Below are 25,789 nucleotides of genomic sequence, written 5' to 3'. Positions count from 1 at the left end.
CATTGGCATGAAAGATGCTTCTCCATCCCTTCACTTTCAGTCTGGGTGTATCTTTAGGTTCAAAATGGGTCTCTTGTAGACAACATATGGGTGGGTCCTGTCGTTTTATCCAATCTGCAACCCTGTGTCGTTTTATGGGCGCATTTAGGCCATTCACATTGAGAGTGATTATTGAGAGATATGTTTTTATTGACATTGTGTTATCTTTGAAGTCTTTCTTTCTGTCGATTGTCTCTATATTTCTGTTCAGTGCTATTCTTAGGGTTTTTCCTCTTTTATAGAACCCCCCTTAATATTTCCTGCAGTGTCGGCTTGGTGGTTGCATAGTCTTTTAAGCCATGCTGGTCTTGGAAACTCTTTATCTCTCCATCCATTTTGAATGTCAGTCTTGCTGGATAAAGTATTCTTGGCTGCATGTTCTTCTCATGTAGTGCCCTGAATATATCTTGCCAGCCCTTTCTGGCTTGCCAGGTCTCTGTGGACAGGTCTGACGTTATTCTGATGGGCTTTCCTCTGTACGTAAGGAGCTTCTTTGTCCTAGCGGCTTTCAAGAGATTGTATCTACAATTATGATTCCTCAATTTTACTATGAGGTGCCTGGATGTTTTTTTTGAATTTATAATCTTGGGGGGGGGACCTTTCTACTTCTAGTACATGAACACTTGTTCCATTCGCAAGATTGGGAAAATTTTCATGAAGAACTTGTTCCACTATATCTTCTAGACTTCTTTCTTTCTCCTCCCCTTCAGGGATTCCAATAATTCTGACGTTGGAACGTTTCATGGCATCATTTATTTCCCTGATTCTGTTTTCGTGGCTTCTAAGCTGTTTGTTCCAGGCTTCCTCCTGCTCCTTTCTCTCTATCTGTTTGTCCTCCAGATCACTAATTCTATCTTCTGTCTCAGTTACCCTAGCTTTTAGAGAATTTAGATTAGATTGGAACTCATTGAGAGTGTTGTGAACCTCATCCCTGGTGGCCTTCAGCTCTGCCCTAACATTATGAACATCCTCCCTGGTCGCTTTCAGTTCTGCCCTAATCAATTCCGTTTGGTCATCCATGGCTTTCTCCAGCCTAGCTATTGCCTGGATAATTGTTAGCCTGAATTCTCTTTCCGACATATTGTCTATGTTGATAGCCGTTAGCTCTGTTGCAGAAGGCCCATCGTCTGTATTTGTCTTCTGTTGGGGATTCCTCCTCCTAGTCATTTTGGTGAGAGATGACTGGACAGATGTAGCTGGATGTATCGACCGTGGTGCAGTCAAGGTGCACCCTGGAACGCTCCTGAGCACTCAGGATTCCCCACCCAAACGAGAGAAAAAAGAAAAGATAAAGAAAAAAGAGAGAGAGAGAGAGACAGGAAAAAAAGGGAAGATAAAAGAGAAGGTTCAGCCCAAATGGGCCCCAGGGTAAGATTTATGATGTATACAAAGAAAAACAGACAAACAAAAAGACTGATAAAAGTATATGACGAGAGAAAAAATATATATATATATATATAAACAAAAAAAGGAGGAGCCTTGTCAAGAAGAACCCCAAGTATAAGATTTATATACTATCAGGACAAACATAAATACACAGAGACACTGGCAGAAGAAAAAGATGGGAGCATGGTTATAGATTCTCGGTGTGGGCGAGGAAGGTTATTTTGATTCTTCCTGGATGTATGTTGATATCTTTGTTAAAGGACTCAACTTTCCTAAGAAAAACGGGGATTAAAAATTGGTTCACCTATAGGGGTAGCATTGCTTGGAGAAAGGGGGTTACCTTGAAGTTTAACTCTATATGAATATTAGAAAATAAAAATAAAAAAGGAATAACTGGACTAAACTAAACTAAAAATTTTTTTAAAAATTAAGAAAATAGAAAAGCAAAAGAAAAACACATGTGTATGTATCAAAAAATTCAGGTTAGAAGTTTATTATGGAATTTGATGTACTGGACATCTCACTGTGATGGTAAATAGGTTAAAAAATTATCTATATAACAAAAGAAAAAAAAAAAGAACCAGAATAGTGGGAAAGAATTCAAAATAAAAGTTGTATCTATGAAGTAGTGGTGGTTGTTCTCTTGTAGTCTTTTTTTTTTTTTTTTCTTTCCTGATTTGTTTTCTGGGGGAGGGGGCTGCCACGTGGGTTTTCAGTCAATGATGTTCCCTGAGTTAAGTCCTCCCGACCCCCTCAAGGGGGTGGGCTCTGAGAAAAACAGTTTTTTCAGGTTTTTGTTCTCTGGAGGTTTTTATGTTTGTTCACTTCTTTTCTCTCGCCTTGACAGCTTTTGATGGTTTTTGGAGGTTTAGAGGAAAGAAAACTGCACCCCAACCTCCCTCTCAGAGAGAAGCCTCAGTCTGCTCCCCTGCAGGTGCTGCAGCCGCTGGGCCACTAGCAGAGCAGGTTCTGAGTCGCGGTCCATGGGGACGCAGGATCTCCTGCTTGTACGCAAAACCAAGGCAGCGGTGGCTGTCTGGGCAGCTCCAGACCGCCAGAGAGGTTCCAAGCAGCGATCGCACACTGAGATTTTCCCGCTGGCTGGGGCTAAGAACGCCGTGCTTGCGCGCACCTCTCCCAGGGGAGGGTTTGGGGCGTGGCCTCTCCAGCTCTATCGGCTCTATCGCTGCGTGGGTCCGAGAACACCAGGCTGGGCGTTCTGCACCTCTCTCAGGGGAGGGTGAGGCACACGCACATCTCCAGTAAGGTGTGCGTTCTGCCGTCTGTTGTGGCTCCCAGCCCCTCAATGGAGCCGGACTCCACCCGTTCTTGGGCGCACTGGCGGCTCAGGGACAAAGACCTGGTTTCTCCGCCGCACTCTCTCTGGCTCAGCGCCAGGGAAGGCTGTCCTGCGTCTGGGGACTTAAGCCCCTGTCCCTAGCCGCCCCAATTCCCACAATTTCCCCGCGCGATCCTTTGCTCTTTTGAGTGCTTTCAACAAGACTCCAAGTTAATGCTGGTCCCCAATGCAGGGCACTCTCGTATTGGGGTATTATTTTCCAATCGGTCGCCTCTGGTGGCTCCCTCCCCCTTTTGTTTATCTTCCGATATCAGTCCGACGTTCCCACTCCACTTTACCTGCCCACTGGCGTCTTCTGCCCCCCGTAGAGATCCAGACGTGTATAATTCTGATCTCAGGCTGATTCCATGGGTGATTGGAGTTCTTTGGTAGGTAATCAGCTCACTTTAGGGTACAGGTTGAAATGGCACCTCCTCCTACTTCCCTGCCATCTTGTCTCTCCCTGAAACCATTTTGATACCCTTTGTCTTTCAATCAGAGCACAAAATCCATTTACATTCAGAGTAATCATTGAAAGATATGAATTTAAGGTTATTGTCTTACCTGAAGAGTTGGTGTTTCTGGTGATGTCCTCTGTTCCTTTCTAGCTAGTCTTTGTTACATTTGGTCTTTTTTCCCCCACTCAAACAGTCCCCTTTACTATTTCTTGTGGGGCTGTCTTAGGGTTCACAGACTCCTTTTATTTTCATTTGTCAGGAAATTTTATCTCTTTATATCCTAATTGACAAGCTTACTGGATAAAATATTCTTGGCTGCATGTTTTTCCCATTCAGTAGGTTGAATATATCCTTCCACTTTTTTCTAACTTGGCATGTTTCTGTGGGCAGATATGCTGTGAATCTGATTTGGCTTCCCTTATTTTTTTATTTTATTTTTTTAAAAGATTTTATTTATTTTTTTGACAGAGATCACAAGTAGTCAGATAGGCAGGCAGAGAGAGAGAGAGAGAGAGAGAGGAGGAAGCAGGCTCCCTGCGGAGCAGAGAGCCCGATGTGGGGCTCGATCCCAGGACCCTGGGATCATGACCCAAGCCAAAGGCAGAGCTTTAACCCACTGAGTCACCCAGGCGCCCCATGATATGGCTTCCCTTATAAATTAAGGACTATTTTCCCTTGCTGCTCTCAGGACTCTTGTATTCTGTGAATTTGACTATGACTGCCATGGCAGTGATTGGCTTTTGTAGAATTTAATGTGAGTTCACAGTGCTTCTTGGATTTTGATGTCTATGTCCTTCCCCAGATTAGGAAAGTTTTCAGCTATAATTTGGTCACCTAGGGATGCCTGAGTGGCTCAGCTGGTTAAGTGTCTGACTCTTGATTTTGGCCCAGGTGATAATCTCATGGTAATAAGATTAAGCCCCACACTGGACTCTGTGCTGCTACGCTTAGCCTGTTTAAGATTCTCTCTCTCCTTCTCCCTCTAACCTGCCTCCTGCCTCTACCCGCCCTGCTACCCCTTGTTTGTGCACTGTCTCTGCTCTCTCAAAAAAAATATTTTTGCTCAAATTAACCTTCTGCCTCTTTTTCTCTTTTGCACCTTCTGGGACACCTATGATATGGATATTACTCCATTTTAGAAAGCCGCTGAGTTTGTTCTGTACATCTACCTTCATGATTCTTTGTTTTCCTCTTCTTTTCATCTCATATTTCATAATTTTATCTTCTGTATCACAGATTCATTGGTCTGACTCATCCATCATTGTGATGGCATCATCCATTTGGGATTGCATCTCAGTCTTTGCATTTTTAATTTTGGCTTGAATAGATTATAGCTCTTTAAATCTCTAGAGTGAGGGATTCTCTGGTGTCTTCTATGCCTTTTTGAAGCCCAGCTAGTATCCTTACAGTTGTTGTTTTAAATTCTAATTTGGACATTTTACTTATATCTGTATTGATTAAATCCCTGGCCAACATTTCTTCCAGTTCTTTCTTTTAGGCTGAATTCTTCCATCTTGTCATTTTGGAGGGGAAAAAAAGTAAAATGTAATTAATTTTTTTTTAAAATTTCAAAAATAAATAAAGCTAGATTCTAGGTGTGTTTTTGTCAGCTTGTTGTAAGAAGCTTCCAGAGGTTGTTTCCTCTATTTGTAGTTGTGCAGCTTTGTTTTTGAAGACTTCCAGTTGAGTTCTGGGGTGTTCAGAACGAGTTGATATTTATTTAGCTGTGTTTGAGGAAGGAGGCTAGTTAAGGTGCCCTAGTTCTCTGCCATCTTACGCCCTCCCCCAGAGATTTTTTTTTTTCTTTTTAATTCAAAACGTCCAGTTGTATTATGACAACTCCGGAAAGTAGCTCCTGCCCTTTTCCACAGTTTGTTGCTATTGCTTTCTTTTTTTGTTTTGTTTTGTTTGTTTGCTTTTAATCATTTTTATGGACTTTTTTTCTTTGTCATGTGTGGTCCTTGTTCTATTAGCTTAGTGGTTAGCTACTTATTTTATTGAGATATACTAAATATTACAGCCAAAACAAAACAAAACAAAAATTTTCTCTGTTCTTGAAGATTACATTTGTATTGGGGCATTTCTTTATTGGTTAGCCCTGCTATTCACAACTCTTAGATTTCTTTCATTATATTTGGGTATATCCTAAATGTAAGCCCAAAGGGAAATTAGGGTCTCTTCAGCTCTTTTCTAAGAATGTTCTAGGATATGTACGGCCTTCTTGATTTTTCTGGCATACACAGGAATTTTCAAAACACTGATGTTTTTGTACTTCTTTCCCAACCTCTGATTCTTCCTAAGATTTCTCTTGAGTGCTGCTTATCCTGTTTGTTATCTCTTGCCTTAGATGACTGAGTCAGTATATTCACCTTTACACTTTTCGACAAAGTCCCCAGTTTAGTCCTTTTGCTTGAAGACTCAAGGCAGAAAGTGTAAAGGCAAACTCCAGAGTCAAAATACACTTATAGTTCATTACAAACAAGGTCTGTATTTCTTCCTTACTGTAACTAGTAAACCATACTGGTACTAGGTTTTCACGATGCTAGGTGGGTAAGTTAACACCAAAAGGCTCTATTACTGAAATGTAGCAGGTTTTTTCTTTGTTAAATGTTCCTTTGATTTTAAGGGTTTTGGTGAGATTGCAGAGCTCTGAAAAAATTGATCTGATAGTTTTGCTGGCCTAATTTTTTTAAATTTAATGACGAGTTAGAGTTTTCCACCATTTTTGGTGACGTCACTCCAGAGGTCAGTGGAGTGTATTTTAATATAAATAAAGTGGTTTTTTAATTGTTTATACAGGCCTTTTAAGCCACACTTGATAAAATTGTGTATGGGTGTAATTATTCATTATCTTAAATTCATTTATTTTTAAATTTTATACAAAGAAAAAAATAAATTTTATACAAAGATTATGACCTTTTAAATATTCTGAAAGGTAAGATGTGGTTTAACTTATGGTTTAACCAACTAATGTGAGGGAATTATTTTAAATTTTAAAGAGTTAATTATGGTGACTGGGTACTTAGAATGACTGCTTAAGAATGGGTTTATATATACTGATTTGGATGGAAAAATTTTAAATACATTTTCTGAATTATAAATGCTGAAATATCTTTTTTATTATTTAATAGTCATTAAATTCCCATTCATTTATAAATTCATATGAAGTTCATACTCAGTATTCAATATTATCAATAAAGGTAGAAGCAGTAATTTAAACTGTATTTTGTTTTTTCAACTTACACATATATATTTTTAATTTTCAGAGTGTTGAAAATCTTTGCTCCTGTAATTTATCTGCAAACTTATATAAACAGTTGAAGCAGCTTTATGAACAGCACATCAAAGCAGAAATTCATCAGTTCAGAGAGTATCCTTTTTTCCCCCTTTGAGTTGTTTTTCCTATTTTGTCCAATTTCCATGTCAGTATCTGTTGAGTGGAATAATTAATTTGGCATATGGGATTAATATTGTTTGTGTAAGATGTAGAGATGCTTGGACTTACGGTTAGCATTAATCAGTTTTACCAAATACTGTCTTTTGGAAGTTGTATCTTCCTTTTGCAGAATGTGTGTCAGTTTTAGAATATAAGCTTTTTCTTAACATTACTTCATGTGTTCTTTGGATACTGGCCCTTTTCTAGAGAAAATGGATAAATGCTGGCAAAATCATGGCAGACAAATGGTAGTTTGTAGAAATTGTATTTTTATTTAAGAGAATTATTATGGAATGTGTTAGATTGTCTATAAAAGAAATAATCCAAAGTGTAGTGACTCATGCTTTATTTAAAAGAAAATTTGGAAAGGATTTTATGGTAGAAGTCTATTCTTAGTTCTTTAAAATTTCAACTGTAATTTACTGGTTTGCCTACAGTTTGGAAATTTTTTTTTTCAGAGAGGTAATTATATTTTAGATATAGTAGTATTTAGCATTAATTTGAGATTAAATGAATGTCACAAAATACATGCCAGATTGGGTTTCACTAAGTAAGTACTATCTGAAATTAGTAATTTATCATCTGAGGTTTGAATATACAAGGTAATGTGCTATAAAGGAATTGGAGCTATAACAAAGGGAATTATACTAAATTAGACAGATAAACTGTTTTAAATATTTTGACATAAGATATTTATGTGTTTTGAGGATGAAAATCTGATGCAAATTGTGGTCCCTTTTCAATTTTGGCATAATAAACTATGAGATAATATAATGTGTTAATACTATTATTACAAGTTTCAAATTTTTATTTAATGTGTGAAAACAAAACTGTGAATTTAAATCTTCACTGATGGAAAGCATTTTTCCCAGTTTCTTACATAAGGACAGCTAGAATAAACTCTTCATATTCTTTAAAATAGTGATAAGAATTTGTATTTTTTAAAATATAAAAGGGATAGCCCACATGAATTATGACATGAAAGTATTTATCTGATTGCTTTTTTATGGTTCTTTTTGAAAACATCTTTATTGGGGCATAACTGATACATGATAGGCCACAGATACTTACTTGAGCCTACAGTTTAATAAGTTTTGACATATTTATACCCCTGGGAAGCTACCACCACAATCAATAATGAACAAACGTATCATCGCCAAAAGTTCCTCTTACTCTTGGTTGTTCCTGCCCCTGAGACAGAACACTTACTCTGACAGCAAAATCTTTGGCTGCCTCCATAAGGAGAAGAAAAAGCTAATGCTCTGTCCCTCTTGAGGAGCTTATCTTACAGGAATTCAAAGGGAGAGGGATGTGAACTTAAACTGTTTAACTGATTGTTTGGAGTTGTTAAATCCATTCTCACTCATTTCCAATTCTCACTCATATCCTTCTTAGTCATATAGATGGCTACCACATCACAGCTTTCTAATCTTCACACTTACTTAGAAAAGTGATCATGAGTCTTGGCTCAAAATCAAGGCTGTGAACCACGCAACTATCAATCTCCTTAATCTCACGCAGCACTGTTACATGACAAGATTCTCTGGACAGCGTAATTACCCCTTCCCGTAACACTTCCAAACACTCTGCGCAGAGCTCCAAGGGGCATCAGCAAAGAGATGCCATAAATGTTTTAATTAAAGCAAAAAAGTACATATTTTCTAAAATCAAATTATCTGTGAATACAATCATTGCCAAAGTTAAGATTGTACAAGCATATTTTAAAATCTTATAAATTTAATCACATTATTTATAGAGATGGTGAACTTGCCACAAAAGTGAAAGACCATATTTAGGCCATCTTTCTGGGTTTTGGATCCAGTTTGAAGGATTGTATGTAAGGGGAAACAAGCATGCTATGTATGTTTGTTACTCCATGCAGTATTGGACCAGATAAGCTGGAAAATACTTCCTGGAAAAATTCTTAGTTGTTGTTTAAGATATTTGTCACTCTTTTCGTACTTTTCAGGATCTTCTCTCTTTATACCTCTCTGGTTTTCTCTTGTTTCTCATTTGGTTTTCCCCATCTGTTTATGAAAGCAAGCTTGCATTATACATAAAGGTGTATTTAAATTATTAATGCTCTGTTTCTTTTTTTACATGATGAATTCTTTACACATTTTTTGAGATATAATTGAGACATAGCCTTGTGCAAGTTTAAGACATACAGTGTGATGATTTGTTACATTTATATACTGCAAAATGATCACAGCAGTAGCACTAGCTAACGCCTTCATCACCTCACATAATTACTGGAACATTTAAGGATTTCATTAACTTTCAAGTGTTTTTCATTATAGAGGGTGTTTATTTTCACCACCTTGCTTTACATTAGATCTTTAAAGTTTATTCATAAGTGAAAGCTCATATCCTTTGGCAATTACTGTTTTAAAATTGAAATGACTAAAAACTTATTCTTAACAAATTCACTGAACTTTTGTTACTAAATTTATCACCAAATTTAATCCTTAGTGTTTTCTCATTTTATTTTTCTAGTACAGCATATATTAGCATATAACACGATAGTGAAAATTCTCTGGTTTCATCAAGACTCTTTAAAAATATAAAGGCGTCTTGAGACAAGAATATTTGACAACTGGTATTGCTGTATATGCTCACGTTACAATTAATTTATACACAACAATTATATTTAGAGTAAAGAATTCTCTTGTTACTCTATGTGTCTCCAAATACAAAGCATAAGATCTTATATTTGTACATAGTCTTGGTCCTAGGTAGGTATTCCTGTTAATTCCTCATATTTCTTCTTGTTTTATTATCCATAACTAGCTCTTTTATTTTCTGTCCTCTAATCTTCTATTGTTTCTTAGTTTTTACATGAGTAAGCTATGTGAGTAAGTTTTATTTATATATCTCCATTAACCTTTATTATTTAACAACTAGCAATGTAGAAAAAAAAGCGAAAAATTTGAAAGGTTCTCTTTCTGAGATAAATAAATACACTACTGACCAGGTTTGATTTATAGATTGATAGTGATGTTTATAAATAATGTGCTTTTCTTAAGAATTAATAATTTAACCCCAAAATTTTTCAGACATAATGTTTTACCTTTGTTTTATTTCTGACAGAGCATGATTAGGAACATTTTTCTGTTCCTAGATAGAACTTATGTTTCTCAAATTTCGATGTTGTCTTCCACTTGGTAAGGATACAATTAATTACTTGAAAAATTGTTGTATGTAATTTGTGATCACTTTTTTATCTCCTAACTGAAAGAAGACCTAGTAAGATAAATTTATAAACTTTCAAAAATAATTTCAAAAATCTGTATTTCTCTATGTTTATCATGAAACAAAAATGTTTTGAAATTGTATTTGATTACACAGTAGCACAGATTATATGTCAAATTTTAATTGATCTCAGTGTTAATAAACTATCTTATTTCAGAAATATACAAATTCTAAGATATATTCTAGGATAACATCATATTTCATATACTTTATTATTAAAACACTAGAAAGTCAGTAAATTGATATTAAATTGTGTTAATGAAGGCTGAAAAATCTAAAATAGGGTGATTGTAGCAGCTTTGGAGTCATCCTAAATTTTATTTTATGTTTTTTTTTAATTATGGAATTATGCATGACATCCAGTATGCTTAATATACTCTGAAATCTATTTATTTTGATTGATTTCAGACCATTAAAAACAAAATAGAAGAATTCAGCCAACTGTAGATAGAATGAACTTTACATCACAGTATATTTTCTTTTGCGTGTGGGGAAGTGCAATATATATAAGAAAGTATAACTGATGGCAAAAAAAAAAAGAACAAATTTACAGGGTCTCAAAATATTATTTATTTAGGCAGGTTTTTATTTTGTTGTCATTGTTTCAGGGACATGGGCCTTGAATTATTTAAATCATATATAATTTGTGATCAGAATGTTCACAGCAGGATCATAGATGGAATTCTTCTCTTGATTGAAAAAGAAAGAAATGGTGAAATGATTGATCGATGTCTGATTCAAAGGCTTTTAACTATGCTTTCTGATCTACAGGTAAGTAATTCTTTAAGTTTAGTTAATTGAAAACTAATTTCTAATCTGATATTTTAAAGATAGGTTTTTAACTGAGGTTTGTTTGTTTTTTTTTTAATATATTCCATCTTAGATTTACGAAGAGTCATTTGAGAATAAATTCTTAGAAGAAACAAGCCAGTTCTATGCAGCAGAGGGAAGGAAGATAGTGCAAAAGAAGGAGGTACTTGAAATCAAGATGACAATTATAAATTCTTTCATTATCTGTAGAACAGATCATTAAATCCTTGTGGAGATGGTTCTCCAACTCCAATGAGATGTTTATAATTCCTGTATATATTTTGACATATTTTTCTTACTGACACTTTTTTTTTTCTTTTCTTCTCCATCAGTTGTGCTAAAATTTTGTCAGTTTTGTTGACCTTTTCAAAGAACCAGCTCTTGTTTTTTGGGGGGTTTTTTTTTTGTTGTTTTTTTCCAGTTGATTTTCTCATTTCTATTTCATTAAATGCCACACTATTATTTTTTGCTTGCTTCAGGTTTAGTTTGATCTTTTCCTAGTGTCTTTAGGTAGAAAATTGGGTTAAAAAAAGTTAGGTTATTGTTTTGAGATCTCTCCATTTCAAATCTAATTATTTGCAACTATAAATTGCCCTGTAATAATATGTTAGCTGTAATCCTTAATTTTCAGTACATTCTGGCTTTATTTTCAATCACGTTAAAGTACTTCCTAGTTTCCCTCTTGATTTCTTCTTTGACATATTAGTTGTTGAGAAATGTCATGTTTAATTTCCACATATTTGCGTGTGTGTTTAATTTCTCAAATTTGGGAATTTCTCGAAATATCCCATTTTCACTCCAGTTGTGAGTAAATGAGCACACATGGTATGATTTTTGGGTGTGATTTGTATGATTCCATTCTTTTTAAATACATTTGCTTGTTTTGTGGTTTGAGGTGGTTTGTCTTGCTGGATGCTCCATGTGTGCTTAAGTAGGATGTGTATTCTACTTTTGGGGGGTGTTTTGCAAAGGCCTGTTAGTTCTTCCTTAGTGTTGTTAAAGTCTTCTCTGTCCTTGCTGGTTTTTGTCTTGGTGCTCTATCCATTATTTATCTTTTTATCTTGGCGCTCTATCCATTATTTATCCATCTATCCATTATTTTCTTATATATATATATCTTATATATAAGATAAATAATGTATATATAATATATAAATATATAAGATATATTATATATATAAGATATATATAGCTATATCCAGCTACTGATGTTACCAGCTGTTGTCAAATTTTCAGTTTCTCTTTTCATTTCTGGCAGCCCTTTGCTTGAGTATTTTATGGTTTTGTTGTACGTATATTTAGTTTCAAACCACAGCGTTTCCAATTACAAATTATACTCTATTGTATAATTCTTGGGATTCTGATTATATAGAAATGAACGGAGTATGCACCTGTGTCTTTATGAAACTAAACTGATTTAAGACAGGGATATTTATGTTTGCCTGCTTGCTTGTTTTTATTTGTAACTTTTTTGCTTTAATTCTTAAATTCTTAGAAATAGGAAACTTAAAATATTTTTTCAGATTCCTGGGTGTCTTTATCATATCCAGAAGCTCTTAGAAGAAGAGGTAGACAGAGTTAGAACCTACCTACACCTTAACACACAGTAAGAATTATGTATTATGTAATTACATGTATGATTATATATTTATTAAACTTTAAGATCACTACTATTTAGAGATTAATAATTATCATATGATAAGATGAAATCATAAATTTCTTTCCTTTTTTTGCTTAGTTCCTCCCCCATTTCTTCATTTGTATCAAAGTAATGGGAATGCCTAATAAATTTCTTTGTTAAGTTTATTTTTCAAGTTTTTGGGGAACCAAAGTAGGAAGATTTGTTGTTGATCTTGTTGAATTACAGATGAAAGAATATTTTTATGTAAACTCAATGTCTCTTATTACCTAATTTCCTCCAATTAGGTAATGATAATTACAGGTGATTTTTAAAATCAGGAGAAGTTCATGCAATAAAATTCAATCTTATTGAAGATGATTAAGACCATCAAAAATAGCAATTTATGGTAATGGTACATGAGTAACAACTTAAGACGTCAAAATTGAGAACAAAGGCACTACCCTCTTGGGGAGTAGTTTTAACTCTTCAGTATGAGAATCTTTTAGTAATCTAAAATTTTGTTTTTAAACAGGAAGCTACTAATTGTTATTGTAGAAGAGCAGCTTCTAGGTGAACATTTATCAGCAGTTCTTCAGAAAGGTAAATGAACAGATATGTCTAACAAAATAGTATTAAGGAAAAATAATTTTATTTTTTTAATTTTTAAATTTAATTATTGTGTTCTGTGTTATACATCTTCTTTGGAAGTGATATATATGAAATCAGATATAATTTTTTTTTCTCATTTGCAAAAGCAGTTTGTGTCATGTAAGTTTAGTGGGGTATTTTAAAGTTAAGAATACTAACCCACTGAGCCTGGGTGGCTCAGTGGGTTAAAGCCTCTGCCTTCAGCTTGGGTCATGATCCCAGGGTCCTGGGATCAAGCCCCACATCGGGCTCTTTGCTCAAAATAGTAATGTGGTGGAGGGTTTTTTTTTGGCTGGCGTTTGAAAAATGTATTACACTTTTTAATGTAATTTAATAATATAATACATTTTTCTGGTGTTTTAAAACCTTAGATTACAGGTTCTCTGGAGCACATGTTTTGTTTTCCTTCTGGTATTTTCCCATTCTTCCCATAAGATTATCATTTGTTCAATAAATATGTATTGAGTGTTTTCTTCCTGGTGCAAAAGTAGTGGTCTTGATACAGGGCGAATGCTTCTTTGGAAAGCCTTATCAAATGAATGCACATAAACTAAAAGCTAATGTTGAAAAGATGCACAACATTGAAAGAAGGAGAGTCTGGAGGTCACTGGGTGGCTTAGCTGGTTAAGTTTTGTGGGACTCTTGGTTTAGGCTCAGGTTGTGATTTCAGGGTCCAGAGATCCTTGCCTCTGTCCTGTCCCACTCACGGTTCACACTTCCAGGCTCAACACAAGGAGTCTGCTTGAAGGGTCTTTCCCTCTGATCTTCTCCCCTGGTGAATGGGCATGCTATTGCCTAAATAACTAAATAGATGTTTTTTGTTGTTTGTTTTTTTAAAGACAAGGAGAGTCTGCCTACTGACCTCTGACCAAGAAAAAGATTTAGGCATAATTAAGGTAAAAAGGGAGGGTCAGTTTTGCTGAAGTATCCTGAAAAGATTTTTATTAGGGAACCATGGATGCTGGTTTTAATCTGGAGAGAGCAGATGTAGTTGATCACATTGGCTTCTTGAACAGTTCGGCTATATTGTAGATATGACAAATATTTTTGAGCAGAAAGAGCATGTAGGAGAATATTCTAGTGACTTTGTAGAGAGAGAGGGAGACCTGGCTTTATGGTTAAGAAGAGAGACTATTGCATTAATTAAGGTAATTTTATCATTGGGCAAGGACTTGATTTCAATTGTTAATCCAAACTGTTATATAAGTTTTACTCTTATCCTACATACTTAGTTATTATGTTTACTTATCACTTGAAGTGACTGGTAAACAGATAAACTAAAATTTAACTATTTTTTTTGATAAGAGAAATATAAAATAGAGTAGGGAAAACACAAATACTGAGTTTTTTTCCGTGTTAGATGTATATTCACATCATCAAAAAGAGATTTATTAAAAATAAGCAACCTACTTGAATTGCTTGCTATGTCTCAGGGGCATCTTTAGCCCTCTACGCTGGGCAGTGCCTTTCTCAAGCGCCTCGGAACTGCAGATTTGAAGCTTGCAGACTGGCCCAGGATGCGTGGCTTCCCCTGGAGCTTCTCATGGCAGTATTAGCAGGGCTGCATACAAGCTATTTGGCACCTCGCTCTGATCCCACAGTGATTGGGGGAGCAGTGATGTTGGGCAGCTTTCTGACCTGGCCATAAATATATTTGGAAAATTTAGTTTGTAAGTCAAATTCAATTTGACTCAGAATTACAGTTAGAAGAATTAATTTGATTTATATTTATAAGGGAACTTGGAAGACTTCTCCTGAAATTAAAAAAAATAGTTTTAGTAAAAGAGATAAAAATTTTATTTAGCATTCATTTTCCTAAGTAACTTGAGCATAATCTAAGCATATTTATCAGTTCTGATGATCCTGAAACTCAGCTCTTTGCACACACTCTGAAAATGCTCTTTCATTCAACACCAACTTTTACACTTTACTGAAGTCACAGTTACCTAAAACCTTAAGTTGTTATGGTTTTTAAAAAAAATTTTTTTTTTAAGATTTTATTTATTTGACAGACAGAGATCACAAGTAGGCAGAGAGGCAGGCAGAGAGAGGAGGAAGCAAGCTCCCTGCTGAGCAGAGAGCCCGATGCTGCAGGGCTCCATCCTAGGACCCTGGGATCATGACCTGAGCTGAAGGCAGAGGTTTTAAAGCACTGAGCCACCCAGGCGCCCTAAAGCAAAGTTAAAAAACTACATAAAGGATTGACTAGATTTTATAATGGATTTGTGAATAGAAAAAAAAACCCAAGGTTATTGGCACCGCATAAACCTTTACACACACAAACATACAACTATATGAGCTTCGATTAGCATTTTCCTTTTTTAAATTTTTAATTAGTGCTTTGTCTTGTTTTGCACTAATGGTTTGTGTTCTGTGAATAAAATAAATTGAATTTCCTAACTGCTTTAGCACTGGAAGCTGATACCATGGATGGTTTACTAGCCTCACACCATTTTGCTCCTTTATTTCTTAGATTTACCAAAATAGGAGGACTTAACTTGTGTTTTCCAGTAGAATATATAACATTTGCCCACTCAGAATAGTAATCCAGGAACTTTAAAAGGCACTCAAACAGTTTTATAGAATTAGGTACTAATGTTTTTAAACACATTTTTGAAGAAACCACAAGGAAAAAAAAACAAAAACAGGTGGGTTTCTACTAAAAAAGGGGTGTCTTTGTTTATAGGGTGAGTAGAGAATAAATCCAGAGAAGTCTTGAGTATGTGTGTACAATTGAAATAAACCAGAAATTTGTTATCTTAAAAAAAGGGGGGGTCCTTATTGTCAGCTTTATTTGGTTTTGTTTAGAAGACAATTTAATCAATTTATCAGATTACTGTTTCATTTATGGAATAAATTGCTTACACACCATGTTCCCTTTGCAAAGGAAACAAACACTAACATTCCTTATGATGTAAATTGAAAGTAGAAATTTGTAAGAGTAAATTGAGGCCCCAAATGCGAACATTTAGATTTTCTTATTTTTAAAGATTTTTAAGCATTTCCTATCTTTAAGGAAGGATTTCCTATTTTTAAGGATCCTATTTCTAGATTCAAAAAGTATTTCACTGCCAACATCTGTCCTCTTATAAAAAATGAGACATAATTTTTATACCATAAAATTAACCTGTTTTAATACATACATTAATGAAATTGGATAGTCATCACCCCATGCATTTTACAACAACCAGTGACTTTTTAATGATTGAAAAATTTCAGTTGAACATTAGTTTTTACTTTGATAATCAGAAAAGTCTATGAAAATCTGTAATCTAACATGTCATCATATCCTTTCTCATCTTATGTTTTTTTTTTTTTTTTACTAAATTTAAATTTAAAATACCAAAAGACTTAACACTTCACACAAACCATACTAAAACTTTATCCTGATAGTGTGGATTGATTAGAAAGGTAGGAGTTTATCAACAGCACAGTGGGAAGTGAGAAGTGAACTAAAGTAAAATAGAGTTTTTAGATCTTTGAAGTTGAGGAATGCTGATAAAATTCTAAAGCCTTATATTATTGATCTTACCTTACTGATATATGTTAACTATGGTACATATAGTTCCAAGAAACAGAAAGTTTCTTTGGACAGTGAGGGTTTATTCAGTTTATTCGTGATGAGGTGATGTTAATATATTCTGATGCTGAACAAATTACTTTGCAGAAACAAATATATTCCTGTATATCCTTTGCATTCTTGGATTATTTTTTACGTTTATTTATTTATTCAGTGATTAGACTTGTTCATATATTTGGATACACTGTATAGCATCCTTTCTGGACTTGATCATCTCTAACTTAGTTCTCTTCTCATGTAAAAATCAGTACCTGGTAGTTAATTGATATTTAATGTTTCTAATTACTAATTTTTAAATTAGAATTTAAAATTTCTCATTTTCCCTGCACACTAGGGTCGGTACTACAAACTTGTTTACTGTATTATTTTTTAATATATAACATATTTGGGGGCAATAATTTGAAATATGCAGTGGTTTACAAAGCTAACAGTTATGAGAATAAAAAAAAATAGTCCAGAGGCATAATTTTTTTTTCATTATCCATCTAATTATTGCTTAAAAGAAACTTACTGCTATTACTGTCATTTGTATGGTTTAGGAGTGTACTATTTTTAATTGAGTATCTTAATGTAATAATCTCAAAATAATCATTTAATATATATTTGAGGTGGATATTTATATTGCTGACTTTGTCTTCATGTTTCTAATAATCAGGCTTATACTATCTTCTTGATGAAAACAGGATTGAGGATTTATCTCTACTTTATCAACTGTTTAGTAGGGTAGACTGTGGAGTTCAAGTTCTTCTCCAACACTGGATTGATTATATAAAGGTACTAAAGAAGATATAATTGAAAAATAATTTAGATTATTTATGGCTTGTTTTCCCACTCCAATAATGTATTGTAGTTTTACTCTAGAAATTTTTATCTTCTTATCTAAGAAATGTTTACTAACTTGAAATTCACAAAGTACCCGTATTTTAAACTTTCTTAAAACTCCTTTTGTCTCTGTTTATAAAGCCCCACCCTGCCCCAATAATATTTGCTTTTTGAAGGGGAAGGATGGGGACATTATTTATTGGTTAACATTTTATTGTGCTTTCCTACCTTATATTTATTTTACCACCTCACAGTTTTAGTCTTTTGTTTAATAACAACAATTATTGAAAGAGACTGTAAACATAAAATGTTTTGGGGAAGCAGAGAGGGAGGGCAGCTTTCTTATCCTAAAGATCAAAGGGAGTCCTTCACCAGCCCAGTCTTCTCAGCAGTTCAGTGTTTTTCAATGAATAATTAATAAAGTTTTGTAAATGGTGAATAACAAATAACATAAAATTTACTGTGTTCACCATTTAAAGTATGCAGTTTAGTGACATTTAGTATATACATACAGACAGCATACATAGAGACAGATAGACAGAAAGTAGCTTAGTAATTGCCAGAGGTTGGGATGGGAAGATAAAAGGAGTGGCTGCTTAATGGGTGCTGGTTTCCACAAAAATCACCATTTAGCTCTGGAGTTTGTTCATTATCTGCTAGAGAAACCCAACACCCATTTTAAGTCACTCTCCTTATTTTCTTCCCAGATTCCCCAGCAACTACTCATCAACTTTCTGTCTATTTTGATTTGTCTGTTCTGGGTATTTCCTAGAAATTGAATCATACAGTATGTGGGCTTTTTTCTGGATTCCTTTACTTAAGATGTTCATTATGTTTTGACACTCATTATTTTTAGTGGCTGATTTATGTTCTGTTGTGTATCTGCACCACATTGTGCTTGTCAGTTTATAAGTGGACACACATTTGGATCATTCCCACCTTTTGGTTCCCGACTTTTTGTGGACAGGTATTGGGAATAGTTTTTCTTTTAAAACTTTAACTTAAATTCCAGTTAGTTAACATACAGTGTAATATTAGTTTCAGGTGTACATTTTAGCAATTGAGCACTTCCATATAACACCCCATTCTCTTCCCAAGTACACTTCTTAATCACCATCACCTATTCAACTCATCCTCCACCCGTCTTTCCTCTGATTGCCATCTTGTTCTGTTACTCGAGATTTAAGAGTCTTTTTCCAGGTTTACCTCTCTCTCTCATTTTTGCCTTTTACTCATTTGTTTTGTTTCTTAAATCCTATATATGAGTGAAATCATATGGTATTTCCTTTCTCTGACTTATTTTGCTGTAACTCCATCCATGTCATTGCAAATGCAAGATTACATGCTTTTTTATGGCTGAGTAATATTCCTGTGTGTGTGTGTGTGTGTGTGTGTGTGTGTGTGTGTGTGTATGCATGCATGTGTGTGGGTGTGGGTGTGTGCGCGCACGCACATGTGTATCACATCATCTTTTTCCTTTCAAAGTCAGTGGACATGTGGGCTGTTTGCATAGTTTGGCTATTGTAAGCAATGTAAACAATGTAAACAAACATCAGGGTGCATGTATCACTCTGAATGAGTGTTTTTGTATGGTTTGGGTAAATACCAAGTAGTTCAATTGCTGGGTCGTAGAGTAGCTTTATTTTTAACATCTAGAGGAACCTCTGTACTGTTTTCCAGAGTGGCTGCACCAGTTTGCATTCCCACCAACAGTGGAAGAGGATTCCTCTCTCTCTGCATCTTTGTCAACATGTGTTGTTTCCTGGCTACTTAATTTTAGCCACTCTGACCAGTATGATGTGGTCCCATTGTGGTGTTGATTTGTAATTTCCCTGTTGATGGGTGAGTTGAGTGTCTTTTCATGTGTCTGTTAGCCATCTGGGTATCTTTGGAAAAATGTCTATTCATGTTTCTGCCCATTTTTAATTAGAATATTCATTTTTTTGGTGTGGAGTTTTAAGTTCTTTATATATTGTGGATACTAACTCTTTATCAGATACGTCATTTGCAGATATCTTCTCCCATTCCATAGGTTGCTTTTTAGTTTTGTTGATTGTTTCCTTTGCTATGCAGAAGCTTTCTATTTTGGTGAAGCCCCAATAATTTATTTTTACTTTTCTTACCTTGCCTCAGGAGACCTATCTAGAAGACAGTTGCTAAGACTGCTGTCAAAGAAGTTATTGCTTGTGTTCTTTCCCAGGATCTTGATGGTTTCATGTCTCACATTTAGGTCGTTCATCCATTTTTATTATATTTTTGTGTATGGTGTAGGAAAGTGGTCCAGTTCCATTCTTTTCCACGTTGCTGTCCAATTTTCCCAACACCCATTTGTTGAAGACACTAATTCAGTATTTCCTTCTTTGTTGAAGGTTAATTCACCATATAATTGTGATTTCATGTCTGGGTTTTCTGTTCTGTTCCATTTAGAGCTATGCCTCTGTTTTTTGTGCCAGTACCGCACTGTATTAATCATTACATCTTTGTAGTATAGTCTGAAGTCCAGAACAATGGTGCCACCAGCTTTTCTTTTTCAAGCCTGCTTTGCGCATTTGGGGTCTTTTGTGATTCCATACAAATTTAAGGTTTGTCCCAGCTCTTTGGAAAATGCTGGTGGTATTTTGATAGGGATTGCATTACATGTATAGATTGCTTTGGGTAGAATAGACATTTTAACAATATTTGCTCTTCCAGTCCATGAGCATGGAATTTCTTTTTTTCCATTTCACTGTGTCCTCTTCAATTTCAGTTTTCAGAGTGTAGATCATTTTCCTCTTTGGTGAGGTTATTCCTAGGTATCTTGCTGTTTTTGAGTGCCATTATAAATGGCGGCCTTCCCTTAATTTCTCTTTATGTTGCTTCACTATTCCAGATTTCTGTATGTCATACAGATTTCTGTATGTCAATTTTGTATCCTGCAACCTTAGTGAATTTTGTATATCCTTTCTAGCAGTTTTTTGGTGGAATCCTTCAGGTTTTGTAGCTAGAGTATTATGTCATCTGCAAAGAGTGAAAGTTTGACTTCTTCATTGCCAATTTGCTTGTCTTTGACTTCTTTGTTTGTGTTATTGTTGTGGCTAGGACTTCCAGTACTGTATTAAATTACAGTGGTGAGAGGAGACATCCCTATCTTGTTGAAGAAAAGCTGTCAGTTTTCTCCCTTGAGAATATTAGCTGTGGGTTTTTCATAATTGACCTTTATTGTGTTGAGGCATGTTCCCTCTAAAAACCCACTTTGGTTGGTGGTTTTTATCATGAATGGATGTTGTACTTTGTCAAATGCTTTTTCTGTGTCTAGCGAAGTGATCATGTGGTTCTTATCCTTTTACTGATGTGGCATATCATGTTGATTGATTTGTGACATTGAACCACCCCTGCAGCTCAGGAATAAATCCCACTTGATCATGGTGAATGTGTTGTTGGGATTAAGTTTTCTAGTATTTTATTGAGAATTTTTGCATCCATGTTCATCAGGAATATTGGCCTATACTTCTCTTTTTGAGTGGAATCTTTATCTGGCCACATAGAATGAATTTGGAAGTCTTCCTTCCTTTTCTATTTTTTGGAATAGTTTGAGAAAAATAAGTGTTAACTCTTTAAGTTTTTGGTAAATGTACCTGTGAAGCCATGTGTTCTTGGATGTTTTATTTCTTGAAAAGATGTTTTGATTGCTCATTCAGTTTCTTTACTGGGTTATCAGGCTTCTCAAGTTTTCAATTTTTTACTCTTAAGTGTTGGTAGTTTATATGTCCTTTTCTTCCAGGTTGTCCAATGCGTTTTTCTAATACTCTCCTGTAATTGTTTCTATTTCTGTGGTCTTGCATGTTATTTCTCTTCTCTCATTTGTGATTTTACTTATTTGGGTACGTTCTCTTTTCTTTTTGATAGGCCTAGTTAGACATTTATCAATTTTATTAATTTTTTCAGAGAACTAGTCCCTGGCTTGAACAGTTTTTTTTTCTTAAATTAATTAATTGATTAATTAATTTTCCATGTCATTGATTTCTGGCCTAATCTTTATTATTTCCTTCCCTTTTCTTCTACTGGCTTTGGACTTCATTTGTTCTCCTTTTTCTAGGTGTTTTAGATATAAGGTTAGGTTGTATATTTGAGACTTTTTTGCTTCGTGAGGTAGGTTTGAATTGCTATGTACTTTCCTTGTAAGACCCCTTTGCTGCATCCCAATGGTTTTGAACTCTTGTGTTTTATTTCGATGTACTTTTTATTTCTTTTTTGATTTCCTGATTGACTGGTTGACCCATTCACTCTTTAATTTTTTTTTTTTAAGGATATTGTTTAACTTTTGTATATTTGTGGTCCTTCCAGACTTTTTCTTTGGCCTCAAGTTCCATAGTATTGTGGTCAGAAAATATGTATCATATGATCTCACACTTTTTGTACTTATTGATTCTTGTTCTGTGGCCTAATATGTGATCTGTTGTGGAGAATGTCTCGTGTGCACTTGAAAACAGTGTGTATTCTGTTGCTTTGGGGTGGAATGTTCTGAATATATTTACGGAGCCCATCTGGTCCAGTGTTCAAAGCCATCGTTTCCTGTTTGACTTTTTGCTTAGGTGATCTGTTAGTTGACAAAAGCAGAGTGTTAAAGTCCTTACTATTATTGTATTATTATCAATGAGTTCCTTTACATTTGTTATTAATTGTTTTATGTACTTGGGTGCTCTCATGTTGGGCTCATAAGTATTTACAATAGTTAGATATTCTTGTTGGATTGTCCCCTTTTATGATTATACAGTGCTCTTCTTTGTCTCTTGTTAAGTATTTACAATAGTTAGGTATTCTTGTTGGATTGTCCCCTTTTATGATTATACAGTGCTCTTCTTTGTCTCTTGTTAACACTCTTCGTTTTAAAGTCTGTTTTGTCTGGCATAAGTATTGCTACTCCAGCTTTCTTTTGGCATCATTTGCATGATAGATATTTCTCTGTCCCCTCATTTTCAACTTGCAGAATGCCGTTAGGTCTAAAATGAGTCTTTGGTAGGCAGCATACAGATGGGTTTTATGTTTTATATCCATTCTGTCACCCTGTGTCTTTTGATTAGACCACTCAGAGCATTTGCATTCAAAGCAATTATTGATATTCATGTATTTAGTGCCATTTATTTTTGTTGTTTCTGGGGATTTTCTGTGATCCTTTCTTGTCTTTGTCACCCTCAGTCTCTTCTTTGTTCTCAAAGAATTCCCTTCAATATTTCTTGCAGGGCTGATTTAGTGGTCATGATCTCCTTTCATTTTTGTTTGTCTGGGAAACTCTTTACTCTCCTATTCTACATGACAGGATTGCTGGATGGTGTGCTTTTGGCTGCAGATTTTTCCTGTTCAGCATGTTGACTATACAATGCCACTCTCTTCTGGCCTGCCAAGTTTCTGTGGATGGATCTTCTGCTAGACTTATGGTGGCTTTTCCTTCAAAGTTAAGGATGTTTGTCTTGCTGCTTTTAAGATTTTTTTTCTCTATCACTCTGTTTTGCAGTTTTAATTACTGTATGTTTTGGTATTGGCCTGCTTTTGTTGATTTTTGAAGGGAGTGCTCTGTGCCTCCTAGATCTCAGTGTCTGTTTTCTTCCCGAGATTAGAAATGCTTTCAGCTATGATTGTCTCAAATAAATTTTCTACCCCCACTTTTCTCTCTCTCCTTCAAGGACTCTATGATGTGAATGTTACTACATTTGATGAAGTCACTGAGTTCTTTAAATCTATTCTTATGTTCCTTAATTATTTTTTTCTCTCTTTTATTCACCTTCACTAATTTCCATAACTTTTCTTCTAGGTCACTAATTTGCTTGTCTAATCTTTCTAGACTCTGTTCATTGGATCAAGCTTGTTTCTAATCCCATTTTTGTGCACCTTTTATTTCTGACTCATTCTAAACACTTTTTTTTCCCTCTATAGAAAATGTCTCCCTGAAATCTTATGATCTTTGCTGAGTCCCCGTGAGTATCATTATGATTGTTGCTTTTAGTGGATATCAGGCATGTCACTTAATATCTGTTTCACTTAGATCTCTGGCTGTGACTTTACTTGTTCTTTCATGTGGGATAAATTCTTCCATCTTTGCAATTTGTCTGTGTTTCTACCTTCTTCTCTGTGTTAGAAAGCCATGTATGACTCTAACTCCTAATAGTAGTGTCCTGTATGGAAGAGGTCCTGTATGGTTCAGGGCCTCGTGCTTCAGGGAGTGTCTCTTCTGTGTGCTGTGTGCACTCTGCTGCTGTGTTTTGAGTCATCTGTTTCTCAGGCCACTTGTCTGCAGACATTCTTCTTGCCTGCCATGTGCAGTGTTTGTACCCTGGCCAGAATGTAGCAAGTTTTAATTAAGTGTGCTCCGGTCTACTTGTGAAATGAGACCTGATACCACGTCTATCAGAACTGAGGCTCTGAAGAACTCTCTGGGAGACATGGTGTGGGCAGGAGTTTGTGCTAGGCTTTTGTGGGGGTGTAGGTGTACCATGCTGGGACTGAGGCAAGCTTGACTGAGAGGGGTGGTTTTTTCAGAGTTCCTTGAGGTACAACTGCAATTAAGCAAGCTTAGGCAGCCAGTGTAGGCTTCTGGGATGCTTCCCACAGATTGTTCTGTGTTTATCCTGAAGGGTGGAGGAGGAAAATGGTGCCAGTCAGTTCCTTTATTCCTGGGGAGGTGTCTGTTCCTCTCAGGGACACACTCCAAGGAGAGTGAATAATCTGCTGTGTGCCCCAGCTGTGATTCTGATCTTGTTTTCACACCATCTGTACCTGAGTTGTTTGCTTGCTTCCTATTCAGGAGCAGGGTTGTGCCCTGAGAGCTCTATCTCAGCCTAGCCCACTGACCTTTAAATATCTAGCTTTTATTTCGCTAAGCATAGTACCCTCTAGTTCCAATAAGTCAATCAGAGAAAGACAATTATCATATGATTCCCCTGATAGGAGCAAGTTGAGAGGCAATGTGAGGGGCTTGGGGGGGGGTAGGAAAAGAATAAATGAAACAAGATGAGATAGGGAGGGAGACAAGCCTTAAGAGACTCTTAATCTCACAAAACAAACTGAGGGTTGCCGGGGGAGGGGGCCTAGGGAGAGGGTGGTGGGGTTATGGACATAGGGGATGTATGTGCTATGAAGTGTGTAAACCTGGCTATTCACAGACCTGTACCCCTGGGGCTAATAATACATTATATGTTAACAAAAAAGTAAAAAATTAAAAAAAGTCTAGCCTTTAACCCCTTTTGATTTCAGTGGCTTTGGGGAAGTGTTCTCCTTTTGTGATCACCTGTAGTTACCTCTCTCTCTCCCTCTTCTCAGCTACGAGGGCTCCCTCCCCTCTGTAGCACGTGTTCCCCTTCTCCATCAAACCACATCTCTCTACTTCTCACCATCCATGTTTAGTGTGGCCTCTTCTTTCCCTTTAGTTATGGAGTTTTTTATCTCAGTCCTCAGATTGATTTCTGGGGGATTTAGGATGATTTCATAGTTACCTAGTTGTGTTCCTGTGACTGTGGGAGTCTAGGGTACCCCTGGTCTGCTGCCATCCAAGATTGGAAGTAGTTCTGATACAAACTTTCATATATGCCATTGTTTGAGTAATCTCTTATTTTCAGTATACATCCAGAAATGAAATTGTTGTGCCACATTCTAAGAAGTGGAATTGCTGTATTATATTGTAGTTGAGCAATCATTAGAGTGTTTTCCACAGGGCTCTACCATATTTTTTAAAAGTCTTGGTTCTGTGTGACCTTCTGTTTATTGAAAGAGTTCAGGAAGATTGGTATTCATTTTCCTGTTAATCTTTTTTAGGTTTGGCTGGTAAAACACATCTGGATCTGTGCTTTTCTTTGCTTGCAGGTTTTTCTTAACTTTTCTTTACTTGTTATAATTCCATCTAGATTGTTTGCTTCTTTTTACTAGTTTGGTATATTTTGAGCTTGTCAAAAATGGGTCCTTAATCCATCTAAATTATCTAATTTTTGTTGTAAAATTGTTTACTGTTTTGACCAACATCTCTTCATTTCCTCCAGCCCCAACCTCTGGATATCATATTCTCTCTATTTCTGTAAGCTCCGCTTTCTAGTTATGTTTTACATATAGTTGATACCATAAAGTATTATTTTTTATATGTCTGGCTTATGTCCCTTAATAAAATGTTTTCCACACTCATCCATTTTTTTTTTCCAAAAATGGCCCAAGGTTTTTTAAAGATTGAATAATATCCAGTTATCTCCCTATATACAACATTTTCTTAATTAGTGGACATGTAGGGTGTTTCATTTCTTGGCTACTATGAATAATGTTGCAGTAAACATGGATACATATCTATTTTAGAGATAGTGATTTCATTTCCTTTGATACACACTCAGAAGTGTGTATCACATAGTAAGGAATCACATAGTAAGGAAAGGATATATCTTCA

The 25,789-nt window shown here is 35.5% G+C and overlaps 1 protein-coding gene across 1 annotated transcript in view; it reads left to right on the top strand.

The window, feature by feature from the left end:
• Positions 1 to 25,789, top strand: part of LOC308337759 (cullin-4B-like) — a gene marked incomplete at both ends in the record, with an annotated part of 96,411 nt that overhangs the window by 12,713 nt on the left and 57,909 nt on the right. The window contains 6 exons of the mRNA XM_080795941.1: positions 9,749 to 9,822; positions 10,519 to 10,681; positions 10,794 to 10,883; positions 12,244 to 12,326; positions 12,874 to 12,941; positions 17,225 to 17,343. Coding sequence (XP_080652067.1) covers positions 9,749 to 9,822; positions 10,519 to 10,681; positions 10,794 to 10,883; positions 12,244 to 12,326; positions 12,874 to 12,941; positions 17,225 to 17,343 — 597 coding nt within the window. The remainder of the gene's footprint in view (positions 1 to 9,748; positions 9,823 to 10,518; positions 10,682 to 10,793; positions 10,884 to 12,243; positions 12,327 to 12,873; positions 12,942 to 17,224; positions 17,344 to 25,789) is intronic.

Source organism: Martes martes, assembly GCF_963455335.1.
Source record: "Martes martes genome assembly, chromosome: Y".
In the NCBI taxonomy this organism is placed as follows: Eukaryota; Metazoa; Chordata; class Mammalia; order Carnivora; family Mustelidae; genus Martes; species Martes martes.
The sequence above is the reverse complement of the archived record's forward strand: the minus strand, read 5'-3'. Positions and strand labels throughout refer to the sequence as shown.